General features: G+C 39.3%; 1 protein-coding gene across 7 annotated transcripts in view; it reads left to right on the forward strand.

Moving 5' to 3' along the window:
- mtmr4 (myotubularin related protein 4) overlaps window positions 1–23,990 on the forward strand; it is a 128,281-nt gene that overhangs the window by 40,047 nt on the left and 64,244 nt on the right. For 4 of the 7 annotated variants that reach the window (XM_063031119.1, XM_063031120.1, XM_063031122.1 and 1 more), the window contains one exon: window positions 18,223–18,312. In XM_063031119.1, coding sequence (XP_062887189.1) covers window positions 18,223–18,312 — 90 coding nt within the window. The other 3 variants (XM_063031118.1, XM_063031123.1, XM_063031124.1) reach the window with 2 other exon arrangements.

Consider the following 23,990-nt stretch of genomic DNA (forward strand, 5'->3'; position numbering starts at 1 on the left):
AACCTTTTTTAGGGTGTTCTGTACAAGGACTCCCAGGTCCCTTTGTATCTCAGATTTTGATTTTTCTCCCCATCCAGCAAATACTCTGCACATTTATTTCTACTACCAAAGTTCACTTTCCATTTTCCAACACTGTTTCATTTGCCACTCTTTTACCCATTCTCCTATTCTGTCTAAGTCCTCCTGCAGCCTTCCTGTTTCCTCAACACTACCTGCCCCTCCAACAATCTTCATATTATCTGCTGACTTGGTTACAAAGCTATCTTTTCAATCATCTAAATCGTTGATAACCAGCATAAAAGTAAGTGGTCCCAACACTGCCCCCTGTGGAACACACTAGTCACTGGCAGCCAACCAAAAAAGGACCCTTTATTCCCACTCGCTGCCTCCTACCAATTCAGCCAATGCTCTAAACATGCTAGTAATTTTCCTGTAATAGCATGGGCTCTTAACTTGGTAAGCAACCTTGTGTGGCACCATGTCAAAGCCCTTCTAAAAATGCAAATATACAACATCCACTGCAATCCCTTTGTCTATCCTACTTGTAGTCTTCTCAAAGAATTCCAACAGTTTCATTAGGCAAGACTTTCCCTGAAGGAAACCATGCTGACTTTACACTATCTTGTCCTGTGTCACCAAGTACTCCATAACCTCATCCTTAACAATTGACTCTATCTTCCCAACCACTGAGGTCAGGCTGACTGGTCTATAATTTCCTTTCTGCTGTCTCCCTCCTTTCTTAGAGTGGAATGGCATTTGCAATTTTCCAGTCTTCTGGCACCATACCAGAGTCCAATGATTTTTGAAAGATCATTACTAATGCCTCCACAATCTCTACCATTACCTCTTTCAGAACCCTAGGGTGCAGTTCATCTGGCCTGGGTGACTTGTGTACACTTGGGTCTTTCAGCTTTGAGTGCCTTCTGTCTTGTAATAGCTGCACTTGCTTCTCCTCTCACGCTTTCAATACCTGGCACATTACTTAAATGTCTTCCACAGTGAAGACTGATGCAAAATGCTCATTTAGTTTATCTGCCATCTCCTTGGCCCCCGTTATTATCTCTCCGGCCTCATTTTCTGTGTGATCCTCCATCCACTTTCATTTCTCTTTTTTTATATACTTGAACACTTTTTCTATCCACCTTGGTATTGCTTGCTTTCATATTTCATCTTTTCCCTCCTAATGATTATTTTAGTTGCTTTCTGTAGGTTTTTATAAGCTTCCCTCTCCTCTCGCTTCCTGCTTTTTTTTTGCTTTGTATGCTTTTACATTAACTTTGACTTCATTTGTCAGCCACACTTTTACTATTCTGCCATTTGAGTATTTCTTTGTTTTTGGAATATATCTACCCTGCACCTTCCTCATTTTCCCAGAAACTCAAGCCATTGTTGCTCTGCTGCCATCCCTGCCAACATCTCCTTCCAATTTACTTTAGCCAACTCCTCTGTTACCACTGTAATTTCCTTTATTCCACTGAAATGCTGCTGTGTCAGACTTTACTTTCTCCTTGTCAAATTTCAAGTTGAACTCAATCGTATTGTGATCATTGAGCTTACTTTAAGCTCCCTAATCATCTCCAGTTCATTACGTAACACCAAATCCGGTATAGCTGATCCCCTAGTAGGCTCAATGACAAACTGCTTTAAAAAGCCACTCAACAAATTCACTCTTGAGATCCATTACCAACCTGATTTTCTCAATCTACCTGCATGTTAAAATCTCCCATGACTATCATAAAATTGCCCTTTTGATACACCTTTTCTATTTCTTGTAATCTGTAGTCCACATCCCAGTTACTATTTGGAGGCCTATATACAATAGCCATTAGGCCCTATTACCCTTGCAGTTTCTTAACTCAACTCTAGGTTTCAGCATCTTCTGGTCTCGTGTCACATTTTTCAAATAACTTGATGACATTCTTTACCAGCAGAGCCATGCTGCCTCTCCTGCCTACCTTCCTATTCCTCTGATACAATGTGTAACCTTGGACATTCATCTCCCAACTACAACCATCCTTCAGCCACGACTCAGTAATGGCCACAACATCATACCTGACAATCTGTAAAAGTGTAACAAGATCATCCACCTTATTTCTTATACTCCATGCATTGAGATATAACAATTTGAATACTGTATTTGCTACCCTTTTTGATTCTGCATCCCTAATGCGCTGATAAGCACCCTGCTGGCTACAGTGTTGTCCTATAATATGCCCGCCCGTCCTGACAGTCTGACTGCACACTATCTTTGTTTTTTTTTTACAACCTGTCCTATCCTGAGTCTTTGCTCCATCCTATCCCCCTGCCAAATTAGTTTAAACCCTCTGCAACAGCTCTAACAAATGTGCCTGCAAGAATATTAGTCCCCCTCAGGTTCAGGTATACAAGTCATACCTCCTCCAGAAGAGATCCCAGTGATCCAAGACCCTGAAGCCCTGCCCCTGACCCCTGCACCAGCTTCCCAGCCACACGTTTATCTGCCAGTACATGCTGTTTCTATCCTTACTGGCATGTGGCACAGGTAGCAATCCAGAAACTACTCATAGTAGGAAGAGAGGTTGCAAAATACAGGTAGTGGAGTATTGAATTGGAGGTCTTCAGTAATGTCAGCTAGAATCATAGAAAAGTACAGCTTAGAAACAGGCACTTTAACCCATCCAGTCATGCCAAACTATTAAACTTCCTATTCCCATTGACTATGGCCCTCCATACCTCTATCATCCATGTACCTGTCCAAACTTCTCTCAAATTTAAATTGAGCTTGCATGTACCACTTGTGCTGGCAGCTCATTCCACACTCTCAATCATCTGAGTGAAGAACTCTCCCCTCGTGTTCCCCTTAAATTTTTCATCTTTCATCCTTAACCCATGACCTTTTATTTGTTGTCCTACCCAGCGTTGGTGGAAAAAGCCTGTTGCAGCTACTTCTGAACTAGTGTGTCACAATGCAAGTCACCTGCTTTTTTAAAAATTGATATTGCAGTATTTTGTGACAGTTTTAGAAAATTTTAAAGCCATTTTAATACCAACAGTGTGAGATGAGAAATTTTTATCTTTATCTGTGATCCTATGCTCACTTAAGCGATGATTTGAAAATGCATTGTCTTGTCACATCCAAGGGAAAACAGACAATGACAGGGTAATGAAAAATTAATTGACAATGCATTAAAAAGGGTTAACTTTTTTTTGTAAAAGTGGAGGAAAAGGATGGGGATGTCGAAGAGAAAATAATTAGCAACATGGAGAACTTGGTTCTTGTATTTTCGTGCTATCTAGATAGTGAACTGCCTGTACTAGCATGTCTAGCCCTTTTTTTTTGTACATTCTTAAGAAACTTGCATGTAGGTACTTGTCCCCTTAGAATACTGTTTACTTTTTAACATGGTAGTGGTCTTTGGGTGCATCATAGCAGCACAGTGGCATAGTGCTGAGTGCAATGCTTTACAGTGCCAGCATTCATTGATCAGGGCTCAATTCCTGACACTGTCTAAGGAGTTTGTATGTTCGCCCTGTAACCCTGAGGAAACCCACGTGGTACTCCGGTTTCCTTCTATGTTCCAAAGATGTATGGGTTAGAGTTAGTGAGTTGTAGGTGTGCTATTTTGGTGTCAGAATGTGGTGACATTTGTGAGCTGCTGCCAGCACAATCCTCGGACTGTGGTCATAGACGCAAACAATGCATCTCACTGTATGTTTCAATATACATGTGAGAGATAAAGTTAATCTTAATCACTTTATTCGAGCTACTAAATACATAAGCTTGGTTAAGACATGGCATTCATTTCATGGGTATCTTCTGGCAACCTGCCCAAGCCAATTGTCTTCACATGTTAGTTGAGAGAAGCTGTTTGATTTTGGAGCCAGTGTCAAAATTGTATTTGAAATGTGCATTGGATGGAAGCTGTATTGTGCCCTCATATTTTCATGTAAGCAAATAATTAGTGAATCAGATGCCCAACTACTAAATGCAAAGATTTGAGAAATATCATACATTTTTAAGCTTTTTTTTAAAAATAAAACACAATTCTTAATGAATATTCAGGCACTTTATTGACTTCATTTTACTTACACACTTTACCACATTAATTGGTTGTTGCGTCTGGTATTCTTTGGGGCAGCAGTGGAAGAAAATAGAATTGACCTTGTGGTTTGCTTCAGTCCATCCCCATTACTAATATGAATGTCTTTAATTAGAATCAGATTTGTAATCATTGATTATTTTTGAAATTTGTTTTGCAACAGCAGAACAGTGCAAATGATTGTAAGTTACAATATAAACAAATAGTGCAGAGGATGAAGAACGTGGTGGTCATAGACTGTTTGCACATTGAGTGTGTCTTCAGGCTCCTGTACCCACTTCCTTATGGCAGTAATGTGAAAAGAGCATGTCCTGAATGGTGAGGGTCATTAATGATGGATGTTGCTTTCTTAAGGCAACACCTCTTGGAGAGGGCCTTGATGGCCCTCTGTGCCTGTGATGGAACTGGCACTATTTACAACCTCTTAAGGCCTCTTCCGATCCTATGCTTTGGAGGCTTCATACAGGGTGTGCTACAGCCAGTCAGGATGCTTTCCAGTGTACATCTGTAGAAATTTGCAAAAGTCTTTGGTGAGACATCACTGAAAGTTGCCATTGTTTTTCTGAATGCAACTTTCCATTGGGTATTATGTATGCACACTCGAGTGATAGCATCATTGAAATTGCTTCAGTAGTATTGGCATGATGAATTCATGTTTGCAAAATTGGCTGTTTTTCTATCTTCGCATTTGCATCTATTACTGCAAGTCTTCAGCTTTTTTGGAAGGTGCTCTTGTCATTAAATTCTGCAAGAAAATACTGGCAATTCTGAAGTTTCATCAGTTCAGAATAATGCGACCTTTCAAATTAACTTTAATCACCAAATGAATTGAGAAGGATCAATTTAATTGAAACGTACTCCTTTCTCTCTCTGTTCTACATTGTAAGTATTTAAAATAAACTAATTTCCTTTTGGAGATCCAAGCTTTTTCTGTCCCATGATATTGACAGTGATTTGAATGCATTCTGATTATTGTTCTTTCATTTTTCTTGTTATTGTCTTGGGATTGGAAGTAGATTATTATCTGAAGATATCTAATGAATAAGAAATACAATGGTGTTTTTTAAAATAAAAAGTCGGAAGGACTTCTGATCCCCTTGCAAAATAGATGTTCTTCAGCATTTCCTCCTACCTTTCAGTCAGTATTGGTCATGAATATTATTAATATAAATAAGTAAATTCATCTGCTAAACCTTGCTGTGTGACTTGGCTGCTTTCTGATGTACTTGGTAGTTTTGAATTCACAATTGCATTCTTTTCCCACAACTAATGAATTTTAATATCTAGCAGAGTCTTCAAAGAGGCAGATTAGATATGTGCTACTTGTACAAGAGGGAGTGGAATACTCTGCTCGTTCCCCTCTCAAATTTGTTAGCATGTGATTTAACAATAATATATCTTGGAGTGAATTTATTTGTGACATGGGGAACTGGGTTAATGTGAAGTAAAATATTAGCAAGTATTGTAAAGAGTGTCCATTGTATAGAAGCAATTGTATGCTTGTCCAGACAATAACAGATGAGAAATACTGTAATAAATTCTTTTCTGTGTGTGGGGGGGGGGGTGGGGGAGATCTGTCTGTGTCTCGCATTGCCCAGTATTACCTTTGTCATTGTGAATCACAGCAAGGCAGTGTCTGAGTCACCAGTAGGGTGGAGTACGAAAGGAAAACAAATGTCTGCATGAGATTGATGAGATGCTGCTTCAGTTGTTCTTCATCTGCTTATTGATTTTAAGAGGAATGTAGGATGTAACTACATGGTAAATTTTACCAGATTGCTTGTGATGATATCATTATCAAACCTCTTACAGTTTTGTATGACAACGTGACTAAAATTTGACAATTGCACATTGTGGTCTCAGCCCGAAACATCGACTGTACCTCTTCCTAGAGATGCTGCCTGGCCTGCTGCGTCCACCTGCAACATTTGTGTGTTGTACTTTTAATCATTCTTTTCTAGCCACACAGTCTACCTTGACCTAGTGCGTATGGGGAAAGCTATGTTTCATAATTCTCATTAGCTGGGGATATTTTTAATAGGCTTAATTACGATCGCAGAGTTGATCTTGGACCTTTTGCTTCATATCTTTCATTTTGGCTCTTCCTGTCTTCCATACACTGATCTCCATTTTTTTTACCTCTGCCCTCCCATTCTGTGGTACTTACTCCCCATTCCTTGGGGAATTTTGGTCTGTTGTTGTATTTTTAAATTTTTTAATATTTTATACCTGCCTGCAAACTTCAATTGTTTACTATATAATATTATCTACAATCATAGTTTTTTTTCCACTTGTCCTTTCCATCACTCAATATACATCTTCCACCATAGTACAGAAAGACCCATCCCACACTTGTTTTTGGGACTAAAGGATAGTAAACATAACTGACAAGTGGAAAATTGTTTCATAAATCAGTAGCTGTGTTACTCAACATGATCGTGCAGATTAATGCTGACCTCGACTCTTTCTGTGCCAATTTTCAGTAACCCTCAAATCCTTGATCTTTCAATATTTATCTATCTTCACCATACATTGTATTTAATGATCTGGCCTTCACCATACTGAGGATAATGAATTCTAGAGAATATCTGCATTCTGTGGGGGATAAAACTGCACCTCAGTTTTAAGTGACAGGCCCCTTTTTGTAGCTATGCCCCTTTCTTGTGATTGCCCCCACCAGTGAGGAATTTCACTGTCCCTCTGTCAAGTACCCTTTGCATCAAAGATGAACCAAATAATAGAGTTCAGAGTCCTAAATGGTAGACTTGCAGTTCCTGATGCAGCTTTTGATTGTGTGATACTCTTTTTATTGGCTTGTTTCTTGTAGTTTAAATTGCAACGTACATTTATTATAAACTGAAGTGGTTGTAGAAAGGGTGTAAATCTTCCAGTGGAACATTTAAATGCCCAAAAATTGCTGAAATTTAGCTGATTCTAGTGGATGGAAAGATACTTGGAGCTTATGCCCAGTACAATAGCTGACTGCAGCTCTGCAGTGGGAGCTGCCTCTGATGCAATACAGGTTGCACAGCACTGAGTGATGCTCTATAGGAGGAGCTACAATCCCTTTTTCACTCTTTTTCCCCCAAGCAGTTGTACAGCTATGTGCACCTGCAGCAGAAAATCAGCTGATTGGACAAAGTCTGGAAAACACTCCCTTTCCATTATTTGCTTTCTAGGCAATGTATGTTAATCATTTTCTGTTTGATATCAGAGCAGCAGTGATGAAGGGATCTGTGTCGGGGTTGGATAAATCCTCTGTGAATCTGTACAGGCTTCATGCACTGCAGAAACATACCAGCCTCCACTGAACATGAGTCTGGCTGCTCACGTCAGCTGTTCTATGCTGAATTGCTTTGTGAGTCTCTGCTGCTTTTTTGTTACTTCTATTGGCTTTGAGACCTGTGCAGCCATGGGTTGCTAGATAATTTTTCAAATGCGACATGAGAGGGAAAACAGGCAAGGAATCCTGAAAATCATGGAACGTATTGCTGGTATTGGGAAGGAAAGGATGGCTGGTGACTAAGCATATTCTGTTCCACAGGGCTGAGACAGACGTTGCTTTCAGGTGATCATGTTGGTATGTGGCTCGGCATTATGAGGAAAATTTCTGATATTTGTTTTATTATCATTGTTTTTTTAGATATATATTTGCTGCTTCACCCTTTAATATCATTTATTCATTTTTCATTGTGTATTATTTTCTTATGGCATTTTCAGGGCTATAATTCAAACAATATGATGCATGAATCTTAGGAATACAAAGTAAGGCTAGTATTGTGAAAATTTGGAATAAGCTGATTTTTGGTGACAGATAAAGCAGTGCTATTATTTTAATCATTTATGATGCGTCTCCAATTTTTTTATAGATTAAAAAAAATACTGTTGCTTCTGTCTGAAGCGCTAGCCTGTTGGGAGGGGATTATTATTATGACCTTTCACAAATGCACCATTTCAAGTTATTGTGTGAAGGCAGTCGGTCAACTGGTTTTAATTACTGCTGACCAAGTAATTGCTGTGAGATGTTCCTTTTGTTATGTCTTGTGTACTCTGACTGGAACCACCCTAAGAGCACTGACAGTGTTTAACTAGAACTCAGAGTTAAATAACTGTTCCATAGTGCTACACAAATGATTCCTGGTGCGATAAGGTTTAAAATACTGTGGTTGGAAGATTCAAGTTGACGGGAATATTATGGCTTTAGTGGAGGGAAAGCTCCAGATTTTTAAACTGTAGAGCAGGATAAAATGTGGCTGGAGAGGGCCTTCCATAATGGAATATAAAGCACAATGAGGATTGATATTGCAAAACCCAAACTGAATTAGAACACACAAGAGATTGTAGTTTCATATTCTATTTGATGGATTGCAGACTATCAGTATTGGCAGAGGAGAATTTGGATTGACGGTTTATGCACTACAGAAACTGTGTATATTAAGCTCGCCAACACTATGATTGATAAAACAGAAAGCCCAGATTACTAGGTTGTGAAATGTAATAGAAATTTGTGGACTGAGGGCTAGCATGATATGCAAATTAAATATTGGCACGTGCAGATCAGGTACTCAATGTCTATTTGCATGGTAAATAGAAGATTATTTAAAAGGTGAGTTCATTATTAAGTTCCAAAAGTATGCAATCCTGTACGTGGACCTTGTGTGAATGTGATCATGTGTGTAGGCCAATTTTGAGCACCACCTGGCAGTGTTTCTTAGAGCTTTGCGTAAGTGCATAATGTGGAACAAGTTCCCCTTTGCCTGATACCAGCGGAGTTTATTTGCTGGGATATGTTTATTTTCATGGTAAGTAATTTTTAAAAAGTACAATGGATTGTACAGAAGTTATTTATTGTAGAAACAGAAGTGATTATTGCGGTTTACACAAAAGATTAATTCCAGCTCCAACCTCTGATTATTGAATAACTAATATGGAATACTGCATTCATCTGGCAATTATTGTTATATATTTAAATATAGTGATGCATAGCAACTCTATTAATCAACCTTAGTTTAAATAGAAATCACCGACATTAAGCGTTATTATTCACTGAACACTGATCACTTGAATGCACAGGATTGACTTAAGTTCGGTGCATGATATTCAGAATACTGAGTGTATATATGATGCATGTAATCTGTTGTACTTTCTACAATACTTTGGTTCATTCTCTGCCTGCCTAGTGTTAATGTTTCAAATATGAATATTCTCCTTCCTGGCACTTATCCCTTCAAGCAGACAAAGTGTTCTACCTGCTCATTCATCTCCTCCCTTGCCTCTATTCAGGGCTCAAAACACTCTTTCCAGGCCAGGCAACACTTGACCTGCAAATTTGCTGGGGTAATTTATTGTACCTGGTTGCTCCCGATGCGGCCTCCTTTATATTTAGTAAGACCCATGGTAAATTAGGGGACCACTTCGAGCACCTCAGCTTCATCCGCCAAAAGCAGAACTTTCCCGTGGCCCATTATTTTAATTCTGATTCCCGTTCCATCTCCAACGTGTCGATTCATGGCCTTGTGCCATGATGAGGCCACACTCAGAGTGGCAGAGCAACACCTTGTATTCTAGCCTCCAATCTGATGGAATGAATGTTGATTTCTCTTCTCGGTAAAGAAAATTTCTGCTTCCTCTCTCCTCTTTGATTTTCCCCACTCTAGCCTCTTACTGGTTCTCACCTGCTTATCACTGCCCCCTGGTGCCTGTTCTTCCCTTTCTCTCATGATCCTATCACTTTCCTCCTTCTCCAGCCCTTTATCTTTCCCACCCACCTGGCTTCATCTATCACATTCTAGCTATCCTTCCTTTCCAGTCCTGAAGGATCTCAGCCCAAAAGATCAACTGTTTATTTCCATGGTGCTACCTGAATCTGCTGAATTCCTCCAGTATTTTGTCTGTTGCTGTGAATTTCCTGCATTTGCAGGATTTTTTGTTTATGAATATTCTTTTGTACTTTTCAACAACTAAGCCTGTACCAGCACTTGATGGTCCAGAAGAACTAGATTAGCCTCATTGATAGCTTCTTGCAAGATATTTTGTATAGGGGTTTTGACCATATGTTACCAGTCTTGCTTCCCAGCTTGCAATTACTACTTTGGCAATATGCTTTTTGTTATGCACACCATTGACAATTCTTTCTCATTATAGCTCCATCATTCAAAATGTTCTGCAGCAAGATATCCCAGTTACTAATAGGGGTACATTAAGCTGGCTACTTGATAATTCTTGGTGATCTGCACTTAACTTGCTGGGTTGAATGCAGAGAGCTAATAGAATTAAATGCATCTATCTGGTGTAGAGCACAGCATCTCTGGGTTTTAATATATGGTCGTCCTTGGATGGAAGTCATCCAGTAACCTATGATGAGGGACACTAGCAGGGGTTCCCAACCATTTTTTTAATGCCGTAGACCCGTACCATTAACTGAGAGGTTCCCCAGGTTGGGAGCCCCTGCACTAGAAACTGAGCTCCTCCATGTTTCAGAATCTGCGATGCAGTTTTCAAAAATGTCTGATGTTCAGAGATTTAAAAGCTGAAGTTGATTCAGATAAAGAATTACTGAAGAAAATTGAAACAGTGAAATAATTAACAACATTAGAATCTAATCTTTATTTGCCAATATGCCCTGCATGGACTGTTTCTTCATGGTACCAGGGTAATTAAAAAAAAACTGAAGGATACAGAATGTGCTGAGGAGAACAAATCGTCCTGGTTCATGTCAGAACCAAGAAACAGTAAGAAGGGTTGAAGTTTTTTCGGTCTGTTGCAGGAGCTTAATTTTGGGCATTATCAGTTGTAGACTAGAGGTCTGGTTTCTATGCTGAATGACTGGGGAATAAAGTGTAGACAGGTATGGGAGTGATAAAGAAGAAATTTGTACTAAATTGGATAGGTTCATTTGAAGGACTGAGAAACGAAGTTGGTTTAGATTGCATGTCTGTAAACACCCAGAGTATGATGTACAAGACTGTTGAATTTTAACTCTGTAGAATTATGATGTAATGGTGATAATAAAATTGAAATTTGAAGAAGGTATAGAACATGGATCAGTACAGCACAGGGACAGGCCCTTCACCTCAGTGAAATTATTCCCATCTTTCTGCACTTAGTCTATATCCCTCCATTCCCTGTTCATGCTGTTCAAATGCGTCTTAACTGTTGGTGAATTTGTTTTCACCACTTCCCTTGGTAGCACATACCAAGCACCTACCACTCTGTTTTATCTATTTTTTTTAAAAAAAAGCTTTGCAAATCTTTAAACTTTCTTCCTCTCTCCTTCAAGTGATGCCCTCTAGGATTTGTCATTTCTACCCTGGGGATAAATACTCTGAATATCAATCGTATCTTTGACTATTATTATATATGCCTTGATCAAGTCACCCAATTAGCATCAGATGCTGTAGAGAAAACGATTTATTTGTTCAACAACTTCTTGTAGCTAATATTCTAATCCAGACAAAACCCAATGAACCATCTCTACACCCTCTCCAAAGTCTTCACATTGTGTAGTTATGGTCACCAGATTACAGGAACACGGTACTGCATATATGGCTACACCAAAATCTTATGCAACTGCAATATGACTTCATGAGTCTGTGCTCACTCTGACCATGAAGGCAAGTATGCCATGTGCCTTCATTACTGACCTTTCTACTTGGTGTTGCCACTTTTTGGGAATTATTGACTTGCACTCCAAGATTCCTCCATTCATCAGTGTCACTAAGGATCCTGCTATTTACTGTGTAGGCGCTTAATATTGCAGAACATGATGTTCAGGGAAAAAAGTGAAAAGATTTAAACAAAAAAGGGAGGGCAGCATTAATTAAGGAAGATATTACATGCTGGAATGAGAGGATGTGCACGTGGTGTTAAATCCTTTTGGTAAGGGTTAAGAAATCTAAGAACTATCATGCTACTGGAGGGGGAGGTATTTGGTTATTTGGGGAGACAGTGAGGCAAATCTACACTGTATTACAGTGTTATGGTAACTTATTAACAATGTTAATTGGAATAATGGCAGAGTGAAAGGTATGGAATGAGAGGGCTTTTTGAAATGTTTTGGGATGGTGAGGAAGGAGGCATTGTTGAATCTAGGTGGTGGGGTCAGCCAGTTGGACTGAGTATCAGTAAGAAATATCACTTGGGAATCGGTAATCAGTGGGTAATAGCATTTATATTGGGTGGAGACCAAGAGAATTGCAAAATAGTACTTTCTAGTTAAAGGCAAGTTAACATCAATAGGGTGAGAAGAGACTGGATAAAAGTAATTAAAGATAATTATTGCTTGAAAAAATATATACCTCTTCAAAAATCTAAGTTCATTCTTTGAGAGAGAATGATGGGGAATCAAACTGAGAAATCCCCAAATGAAAAAAGATAAAGAAAATGAAGCAAAAGGGAAAAAGAGAGTCCGAGGGAATCGCTTGTCAGGCCCTGGGGATGTATCCAGCCTGATTTGCCTCAAGACAGTGAACACCACCTACTCTATAATCTGTATAGGGTCCATAACCTTACTGCTGCTTTGCCTCACTTCTATAGATTGTGTCCCGAGTAAATATGGATGCAAAAAAATTATTTAAGGTCTTAACCCATCTCTTTTGACTCTACTCATAGATTACCATTCTGACCAGTTTTGTCCCTTGCAATCCTTTTGCACTTAACATATCTGTAGAGTCCCTTTGTCTTCATCTCATGCCGTCTTTTAGCTGTGCTGATTTCTTAACTGTTCTTTCTCATTTCTTGTACTCCATAAGACCCTGATTTGTTCCAGCCTGCTATACATCCTTTTTTTCTCAACCAGGACTTCAATATCTCTTGAAACCCAAGGTTCCCTAAACCTGTTACCCTTTACCTTTAATTCTTCCAGGCACAAAGCTTTGTACTCTCAAAATTTCACTTTTGAAGGCCTCTAACTAACCAAGTACACCTCTGCCAGAAAACAGCCTGTCCCAATCCATACTTGCCAGATCCTTTTTGATAAGATCAAAATTGGCCCTTCTCCAATTTGGAATCTCAACCTGTGGAGCAGACCTATCCTTTTCCATACTTAGTTTGAAAGTAATGGCATTATAATCACCAGATGCAAAGTGTTCCCCTGTACAAAATCCTGTCATCTGGCCAGACTTATTCCCTAATAGGAGATCAAGTATCACACACTCTCTTGTTGGGACTTCTGTGTACTGATTAAGGAAACATTCCAGATCCCAATTAGTCCTTTTGCAGTATGGGAATCACAGTCAATATGTGGACATTTAAAATCACTGCTGTAACAACCTTGTGTTTCGTGCAACAGATCTCTCTACAGATCTGTTCCTCAAATCCTTCTGACTGTTTGGTGGTCTATAATATAAGCACCATTTACGTGGTCATTCCCTGATGGTTCTAGTATCTCACTCTCTCGTTGGGACATCTACATACTGATTAAAGAAACTTGCCTAAACATATTTGACAAACTGTATCCCATCTAGTCCTTTTCCTGTATGGGGGTACCAATTAATATGTGGAAAGTCAAAATCATGTACTATAACAACCTTGTGTTTCTTGCAACAGTCTGCAATCTCTCTGCATTTTTTTTTCCTCTGAATCCCTTGGACTGTTGAGTGGTCTGTAATCTAGCCCCATTAGCGTGATCATTCCTTTCTTATTTCTCATTTCCATTCATAATGCCTCACGAGGTGAGTTCTCCAGTCTGTCCTGACTGAGCACTGCTGTGACATTTTCCTGACTAGGAATGCCACCCCTCCTCCTTTATTCCTCCCATTCAGCTGCATCTAAAACGATGGAACTCCGAAATATTGAACTGCTAGTTCTGCCCCTCCTGCAACTAATGGCTACAATATCATAATTAAGGTGTTAACCCATGCTGTGAGCTCATCTGCCTTTCCTACAATACTTGCACTGAAATGTATGAGGCTCAGAGCATCAGTTACACCATGCTCAACCTTTTTGATTCTTGACTTTATCTAATGTCGGTCTCCACAACCTCTTCACTATTTGTTCTAGCATTCTGGTATCCATTCCCCAGCAACTCTAGCTTTAAACACAGCCCCACCCACCCCCATGCAGCACTAGCAAACCTTTCAGCTAGGATATATTAGACCCCTTCCAGTTCAGGTGCAAACCATCTCTTCTGTATCTGTCCCACCTTTTCTGGAAGAGAGCCCAACGATCCAAAAATCTGATACCCTCCCTCCTACACCAACTCCTTAGCCATGTGATAAACTGTATGATCTTCCTGAGCAATCCTTAGATCACAACCCTGGAGGTCCTGTGCTTTAACTTGGCACCTAATTCTCTGTACTCATTTTGTAAACCCTTGTTACTCTTCCTCCCTATGTTATTGGGAGGACATAGGGACCATGATCTCTGGCTGCTCACCCTCCTGCTTAAGAATGCTCAGGACTCAATTGAAGATGTTCTGGATCCTGGTGCCTGGGAGGCAGCATACCATCTGGAAATCTTGATCTTGTCCACAGAACCTCCTTTCTGTTCTCCTAACTTATGAATCCCTTATCACCATAGCTTGCCTCTTCTCACTCCACCACCCTTCTGACTCGGTCAGACTCCATACTAGAGACCTGACTGCTGTGACTTTCCTCTGTTAGGTCAATCACCCCCCTCCCCCACCCAAAGAGTATCCAAATTCGTATTCCTATTGAGGGGAATGTTCACAGGAATCTGCACTGGCCAAAGGGGTTAACCTTTCCCCTTTCTGACTATCACCCAGTCTCCTGTGTCCTGCACCATTTGGGTGTAACTACCTATCTGTCACGCCCTCAGCCTCCCAAATGATCTGGAGTTCCTTTAGTTCCAGTTCCAACTCTTTAATGCAGAGTGTTAGAGGTTGTAGCTGGCTGTACTACTTGCAGGTGATACTAGAGGTCTCCCTGCCTTTCCACATCCCACGAGAGGAGCATTTGGCTATCTTGCATGTCATCCTTGCTGTCCTAACTGAGCAAATATAAAGAAGGAAAGCAATAAATAAACTGGGGGAAAGAAAGAAAAATCTACCTACAGCATTTTGCTTTCTCTCGCTCAATCCTCTCCACACCTTGAAGAGATAAAGCCTGAAATAACCACTCTAACACTGAGCACTTCGACAATGGCTGCTCCAACAAAGGCCGCTCTGCTTGCCCCTGCCTTATTTTTATTTGTTCTTCTCAATCAATTCCGATCACTGGCTGTGAATCTGAGTGAGCTACATCTTAAGCTTTCGTTCGCTGATTGGCCACTGCTCAAATGAGTATGGATGATTTAAATAGCTACTTTGAAAAGTGGCTTTTAACTTTACTCATTTTTTTTTCTCTCCAGTCCTGCCAAAGGGTCTCGGCCAAAAACATTGACTGTATTATTTTCCGTAGATGCTGTCTGGCCTGCTGAGTTCCTCCAGCATTGTGTGTAACTTGGAAAAGTTTGCATTGATAAAAAAGAACTAGCAAGGACTTGTAAAGTGCAAATTGTTTGAGCTGATGGAATTTTTCTTGAGGCTATTAAAGAAAACTAATGCATGTTGTCGCACATGGAAGTCTACTCAGACGGATGAAAAAGCAGAATTAAGCTATTTTGTTCTTCAAGTCAGCTTTGACTTTTTGAGGTCATTGCTGATTTTGTACCTCAGAGCTGTTTTACCACACTATTACCAAATCACTTGATTACCTTAATATACAGAAATCTATCAATATCTGTTCCAAATGACTGGGTCTGCATAATCTACTGGGATTGTGAATTTCGAATGTTTCCCACTCTTTTGAAGAAAATTTTCCTCATCACTGTCCTAAATGACCTACCCTTATTCTTAAATTGTGTCCCCTGTCCTAAATTCGAGGAAAAACCATCTTCCTGCTTCTAAGTTGTCAAGTTCTTTGACAATTCAATAAGATCTCCTCTTGCTCTTCCTAACTCTAGAGAATGTATTCTAGTCTACTATTTTTTTTCTCTCTTGTAAGGCAAGCTATCCCTGAAACCAGTTGGATAAGTATTCCTTTGTGGCTAAGAGGACCAAACCAGTGCATGATACTTGTGCACAATCTTACCGTGGCCCTGTAGTCTCAGAAAGATGCCTTGCTTGTGCAATCAAAACCTTTCATTACAAAGGCTGGCATACCATGTTCTCTTCTATTGCTGCTGAACTTGCAAGTGATTTGTGTATGAGCACACCTTTCAGAATGTATACTATTCAGTCTCTCTCTCGCTTTATTTGTTATGTTCACGAAGGTCATTGGCAGCAAGAATTGGAACTTGGCTCCACTTATCAAGGAGGTCTGCCTCTAATTTTTAGACTGGAGGATTATATTCAATATATTCCCTGAGGGTTAGTGCTGGGACCAATGTTATTTTTATTATTGTGCATTAATAACCATGGGCACAGGGTAAATTTTCCATATTAGCAGATAATGCAAAGCTTGGAAGTCTCAAGTGTGGATAAAGCAGACAAAATTTAATTCAGAGATAAATGAAATGATGCTCTTCGTCTGAAGGAAAAAGTCTGTTTTTAATTCTAAGCAAAGGAAATTATGAAGGGCAAGTTGTCTATGGGGGTTGGTTTGGAAATTAAATTGTACGGCAATTGAGCAATTAAAGAAAGGTTTCATAAAAAACCTTTAAGGCATAAAATCCCAATGGAAAAATTTTTGGATCTATGGCTATTTAGATAAATTAATGATAATGTTAAATGAGAAAAAAAGACTTGCAAAGTTGTCAGATATAGCAGTATTACTTGGGGTTGGTGCATTTTAGAACCTCACAAAGGAGGACCAAGAAACTGCAAAAAAAGGAAATCTAAGTTGAATGTATTGTCATATGCTAAATATATGTATACACACGTGCAATGGAAACTTTACTTGCAGCAGCATGACACTTAGCATCATATAAGCAGCATTCACTGGAATAAAACAAGCATAAATTATACACAATTTTTACAAAAAAAAGACATAATTGGAACAAGTGCAGTTTAGTGCCAAGTAATCAAAATGGTTGGTCAATGTTGCTAAATTGTTATGATTGGGGTTTTGTCGTTTGAATATTTGAGTAAACTAGCAAGAAATGAAAAAATGTACTCCTGAAAGATTGCATAGTTCTGTAAATGTCCCTACAGAGATGGAAGAATTTATAGTGGGAAGTAAGTAAATGGCAGATTATATTTTATGTCTATCTTCACAGGAGGATACAAAATTACTCCCAGCAATACCAGAGAGCCAAGGGTCTAGTGTGAATAAGAAACAGAAGGAAGTTACTATTAGTAAAACAAAAACACTGGAGAAGTTAGCAAGACTGAAAGCTGATAAATCCCCAAGAACCTGATGATCTGCATCCCAGTGTTTTGCAAAGGTAGCTACAGAGATTGTAGGTGCATTGGTAATTATGTTTCAATATTTCATGAACTTTTGTATGATTCCTGTAATCTAGAGAGTAACAAATGTGACCCCACTATTTATTAAAGAAGGTAGAAAGAAAATCAGGAACTCACTGATGTATTAAATGATATTGCCTGATGTTAATTGCTGGAATCTGTAATGAATATTTTAATAACAGAACAGCCAAGGCTTTCAGTTGGGATTTTTATTTATTAGTTTATGCCCTTTCAAATACGTTGATATTTCAGTCCATTCAATTGAGTTTTCTTTTGAAAGCTCTTAATTATAAACTAATGAATATCCCAATGATTTAAGAAAATGATAATCCAAGGAAAAACAAACTAGTGTAGATGTTAGAAATCTGATAATAAAAATAGAACATGCTGGGAATATAGGCAGCATCTGTGGAGTGGGAGGCCAGTTTAATTCACTTTTCTTCTAGAATTGCTCCTGGATTTGGGAATTTCCATCAAATTCAAGCTATGTACTCTGGAGTCTAAACAAAATCTGTTGATTGGGTATATTGGGAGTTGATCACATGGAATAATCATGTATTGAAATACTTTCAAATTGAATTGTTCTATGTAGAAATGTCCATTTGGGGATCAATTTTGAAAAGGGTCCCATATTGCTTTTTGATTTTAGTATTGCACAGAATAAAGATATCAACATTATCACCTTTTTCTAAGCCCGCATAGGTTTTTGTACCTGTCGTAGCTCCCAGTTCTATGCATGCCTTGCATGTTCTGTTGTCAATGTCCACCGTGCTGATGTATATCTGCTTTTATTGACAGGGTGAAGAGGGCCCACCCAGTTTGGAGTACATCCAGGCCAAAGACCTATTCCCACGGAAGGATCTGGTGAAGGAAGAGGAAGATTTGCAGGTACTTCTACAGTGATGTTGTTCATGATTGGGAATTTGTCTCTGGAAGCCACTTACTTCCCTTTCTAAATTTGAAATCTGGTGGGGAAGGAGGTTGGAATAGGATTTCGGCATCCTATTATTATACAATTGAAGAAAGTTAACTATTGACATGATTTTCCAAGGTTTGCTTTTGAGATTTTTATATTGGTACTTTTCAGTTGATTAAAATAGTTTTTATAAGGTTCAGGAAAAGTAAGCAAAGCTTAGATTTAATGACCTCATCACTAAAGGCTTATTGGGCATCTTTGTAATTTCTATGACATAGAAGCTCTTGTCCAATGTAATATTAAAATTGGTGTTTGCTCTCACTGTATGGTACAGCTGGTATTACTCTATGGAAAAAATAAATCAAATTCAAACTAATGGTGAGTATAACACGCAGTGCTTCAACGGCTAGTTGGGAATGAAGGTAATCTGCTTCCATTCCTGTTTCGAGTTCTGTGATTTCTGTTGGAAATGCAGATTTTTTTTTCACAGGTGGGGCAGGAGTACCTGATGGATCAGGCAAGTCGGTAAGGTAACACACACACAAATTGCTGGTGAACGCAGCAGGCCAGGCAGCATTTATAGGAAGAGGTACAGTCGATGTTTCGGGCCGAGACCCTTCGTCAGGAGTAACTGAAAGAAGAGATAGTAAGAAATTTGATTGTGAGAGGAGGAGGGGGAGATCAGAAATGATAGGAGAAGACAGGAGGGGGACGGATGGAGCCAAGAGCTGGAAAGTTGATTGGCAAAAGGGATATGAGAGGATCATGGGACGGGAGGCCCAGGGAGAAAGAAAGGGGGAGGGGGGAAGCCCAGAGGATGGGCAAGGGGAATAGTGGGAGGGACAGAGGGAGAAAAAGGAGAGAGAAAAAAATAATAAATAAGGGATGGAGTCTGAAGGGGAGGTGGGGCATTAACAGAAGTTGGGGAAGTCAATGTTCATGCCATCAGGTTGGAGGCTACCCAGACGGAATATAAGGTGTTGTTCCTCCAACCGAGTGTGGCTTCATCTTTATAGTAGAGGAGGCCGTGGATAGTGTCAGCAAGGTAGTGTCGTCTTCCACCAATTTAGCAGATAAAGTCAAGATTCTCAGTTTTTTTCTTTTTTTAAAAAAAAACACCTTTTCTACTTTAAGCGGCAACAGTTTAGAAAATTTCAGGAGTCAGTGATGTCGAGATTTTGGCAAGGGGTCTTTAATTACACCTATAAAAGCCGCCTTGTGAAAAGCTCAACATCCCTTGACTCAGTTGTCTTGGTAATCTCCACTTGACAAGCCTTGGAACAGGGTGTATAATACAGTTTGGTGTTGGAAAAGCAAATGAGAATAGCCTGAACAGTTTCTAATTAATTCTGAAGATCAACTCCGAAGATTAGATACAGGGGGATGTTTTTTGAGGGTGTGATGTAGCATAGATTTTGAAAAGTGCTTGGACAACAATACAGCATCATTTGACACTGATCTTCAGTACGATTGGCTGTTAATCTTTTTGTTTAGGACTGTGGCTTGCATGCTTTCATAATTTGAGACAGGGACAAATTTGTACAGGCAGCAAAATTTGAAAAGTGTGTTCCACATCTCCCTTGTAATGGCTACCTTTTAATTAAGTCAAAGGCTGAAATGAGGTTGAGAAAAGCTATGCACAGTGATGGGCACTGCTCCTTCCATTTAGCTTGATTTGTGAATTCATGTAGAGCAACTGTTCACTGTGCTTCCAGAAGATAGAATTCACAGCATTTTGAGGAATTGCTCTTGAGCAACTGAGAAAGCAAATGAGGAAATCATTGACACTGACCATTTAACTTTGCAAAAATGGAAGCAAATAATAAAGTACCTCTGAGTCAAGTGCAAGGACTTGATCATTGCTAAATATTATAAAATGCGCTACAAGTGGTCAAAGTTTCAGGCCAGAGACCCTTTGTTATAAATGGAAATACAGAGAGTTTAAGTTCCAGAGAAAACAGTTGGTGGGATGAATCAGCCAAAAGGAATATCTGTGGGTTGAGGCAAGCTTACATAGTTTGATTGGAGCAGTTAGGGATGATTGTACTTTGGGTTGTAGGACATGATCAACGGGTCAGACAGCACACTGCAGGGTGGCATGGTAGTGTATCCATTATATTAACACTATTACAGTGCCAGCAATCTGGGTTCATTTCCAATGTCTGTAAGGACTTTGGAAGAAACCTCTTCAATCACGGGGAGAACATACAAAGACATATGGGTTAGTAGGTTAATTGGTCACATGGGCGTAGTTGGGTGGCGAGTGCTTGTTGGACTGGAAGGACATGTTGGCATGTTAGCATGCTGTATCTCTAAATAAAATCAAAAGAATGGAAAGATCAAAGTTGTGCCAATGTCATGGACTGTTAACTTTAGAAGCTACCTGTTCTGTTATGGTCAGAGGAGTCAGAGTGGATGTGTAATGGAGAATTTAAGTGGTAGGAAATTGAAACTTAGGATCTCGTCTGCAAGTTGAATGCGAAGTTCTTGTCTGATCTGTATACGTTTCCCCAGGGTCTGATCTACAAACGATTTTCCCCAAGGCAGAGGAGGTCATATTCTGTTCACCGATTGTACCAGTTGAAAGTACACCACAATTATTATGTCTTCTACTTTATCAGTACAAATCACTAAATTATTCTGGTTTAGAGATCGATTGCTATTTGAGCATCTTAATGAAAAAGGTTTCTATTTACATGGTACCTATTGCTACCTTGAGTGCCATAAAAGTATGTTAAAAATTTTATTATAGTAATAATGTCAGGATAATAACCTCTATCTCTGCCCTGCCTGCTCCATATTAAAGTTGTATGCTGTTTTGTCATTTCTTATTCTTGTTTGTTTTAAAATTTGATCACGAACCTGAATATAAATAAATTTCAGGAAGACAGCAGTGGTGTAAGTAGTGCAACTTTGATGTGACAATGATTGCAACTTGTAAAATAAAGTGATTGGGATGTCAAGATAAGGAACTCCACGATATTCATGATATCCATTAAGGTATTGAAGCTTTGTCCATCGCTTGATTGACAATTTCCTTCAGTTTCTCCCTATAACATTTAGTCAAGTTTGGATTTTTTTTACTAGTACTTCTCCCAGTAACCTGACAGACGAGGGAAAATAAGTTATTGACTGTCATTAACATCCCAGGTCCGGTTTCTGATTACCAGTACACATCTTTAATTGTCATATCGGGTTTCAAGACTTTAGAGTTGGCTGGAGGTGGGTTGATGCTTTGCCCTTTACAGTGAGAGCTAAATGGAGTCTTTTAAAGAGTAGATTATGGAAAGCTATATTTGACAGTGGCGAGCACTCACAGCTGCTCCTCTTGCTAGATAGGCTAGTTTTAGAATCTTATTTTGCACGTTGGTCATGCTAGTCATCAGAATCGGGTTTAATATCATTGGCATATGTCGTGAAATTTGTTATGCAGCAGCACTGCATTGCAATGCGCAGTTTAAAAAAAATATATTTAAAAAGTTAAATAAGTTGTGCAAAGTGAGGAAAAAAATAAAAGTAGTGAGATAGTGTTCAAAGGTTCAGTGTCCAATCAGAGCTGTGATGGCAGAGGGAAAGAAGCTGTTCCTGAATCATTGAGCTTGTGCCTCCAGGCCCCTACATCTCCCTGATGGTAGCAGTGAGAGGAGGGCAGGTTCGGGGTGATGGAGTCCTTAATAATGATGCTTCCTGTTTGAGGCATTGCTCCTTGAAGATGTCCTGAATGCTCTGATGTTAATGTAAACTTATCCATTCCTATGGCCTGAATTTCACTGACTGTCCTTTATTACAATGCAAACAGGATTACTTCCATAATCCTTTCTAGTGTTAACAGATCCATGCTCTGTTGTTTCACCTTTGTAATTTTGGTTAGCTTTTTCACTACATATTTTGAACTACCAGGAGATCCCTCCTGTAATATGTTGACTAGAACACCTAGCTGATGCAATTAGTGCTGGAAGAAATAACAGCTAAGAAGATCTTTCTTTTGTATCTCATTTGTTCCATGAAGTAAATTGAAGCTGTTATGGAATTGCTGTTTTCTTTTTGCCATTTGTAATGGAAGCCTGTCAAGTAGACTAGATTTAGAATAACACATTTGGGCTTCTTTCACTGGAAATAGCAATATAAACTGCATTTTGACAGATAAGTTAACTATTTAGTTTTAATAAATACTGTGCTTCTCTATTCAAATAGTTGTATGCAATGTAACGTATCAGCTAGATCAAGTATGTATTTGTATTGGAGAACTGCTTCATGATGCATTTCTGTATTTCAACCTTGGATTTTGTGGTTCTGGAAATCTTCGATATACTTTCAGCAATGGGAATTACTCTAGCTATTAAATCATGATGAATATAATGGCCAGTGTAGGTCTGGCTATGATGGCAGGAATGAATTAGCTTTAGTGTCCTGTCTGTATTATCCTTCATCTTTTCCCAGTCACTCGTGTTTATCCAGAGGTTGGAATAACGAGGGTAGATCTCATTTCCTTGACGTAGGATTGCTTAGCCAGGGTATTGCTGAGATGGCAATGTCCATAATTCTACTTTGTTTACTATGGTTTAATGTCAAATTGTTTATTTCTTTATTTAGCAATACAGCATGGAGTACGGTCTTTCTGCCCTTTGGATCTATGCTGCCCTGGCAACCCCCGATTTAACTCTAATCTAATCACAGGACAATTTACAATGACCAATCAATCGACCTGGCAGCTCTTTGGATTGTTGGAGGAAACCAGAGTACCTGGGGGAAACCCACACATTCCATACAGAGACTACTTACAGATGCTGCTGAAATTGAACTCCTAACTCTGAAGCCCTGAGCTGTAATAGCATCATGTTAACTGCTATGCTACCATGGATTTCTATATCAATAATTTTACCAGATAATCAGCAATTATCAAAAAAGGGATTGAAATTTGCCTTTTAAAAGAGGTTTTGACTGTTGCATCAGTGCTTCCTGGCAACATTGAAGTATTAGTTATTCGGCACCACTTAGTAAAATCCAATGAATCCTCTTCCGAAGCAAGGCCAATAAAGACACACTGTTTCCATGATGAGAGCTTAAAACAGTTGAGCTGTTTTTCAGAATGTAAGAGATTCTGCAGATGCTGGAAATCTTAAGTAACACGCACAAAATGCTGAAGGAACTCAGCAGGCCAGGCAGGATCTATGGAGAGAATAAACAGTTGACATCTTGAGCTCAGACCTTTCATCAATCCTGATAAAGGGTCTCAGCCCAAAGCATTAATAGTTTATTCCCTCCACAACTGCAGTCTGGCTTGCTGCATTCCTCCACTTTTATGTGAGAGCTGTTTGTTAGTCTGCATATGCAGATTTGTTTATGCCCAGTGTTGGCTAAATTATCCTCGGTAAGGCTTTATCAGCAAGATTTAGTTATTCCGTCTACCTGAGCAAGGGCACGTTAATATTAACCTTAAAAGAATAACATGTATTTAAAATACTACTTGCATAATAATAACTGTTGCTACTGGGAAGGAGTTCTGTAAAATTTGTTTCAGGATTTCAAAACTGACTGCACTCCTGGCCGAGACCTTCCTCATTGCCACTGGGCCTCATGGCTCCCCTTCCCCCAGCACTCTCCAACCCGGGATATCTCAAGCTTCCCTGTCACCTTGGGTTCTCAAAGC

This window comes from Mobula hypostoma, chromosome 23, assembly GCF_963921235.1.
Source record: "Mobula hypostoma chromosome 23, sMobHyp1.1, whole genome shotgun sequence".
In the NCBI taxonomy this organism is placed as follows: domain Eukaryota; kingdom Metazoa; phylum Chordata; class Chondrichthyes; order Myliobatiformes; family Myliobatidae; genus Mobula; species Mobula hypostoma.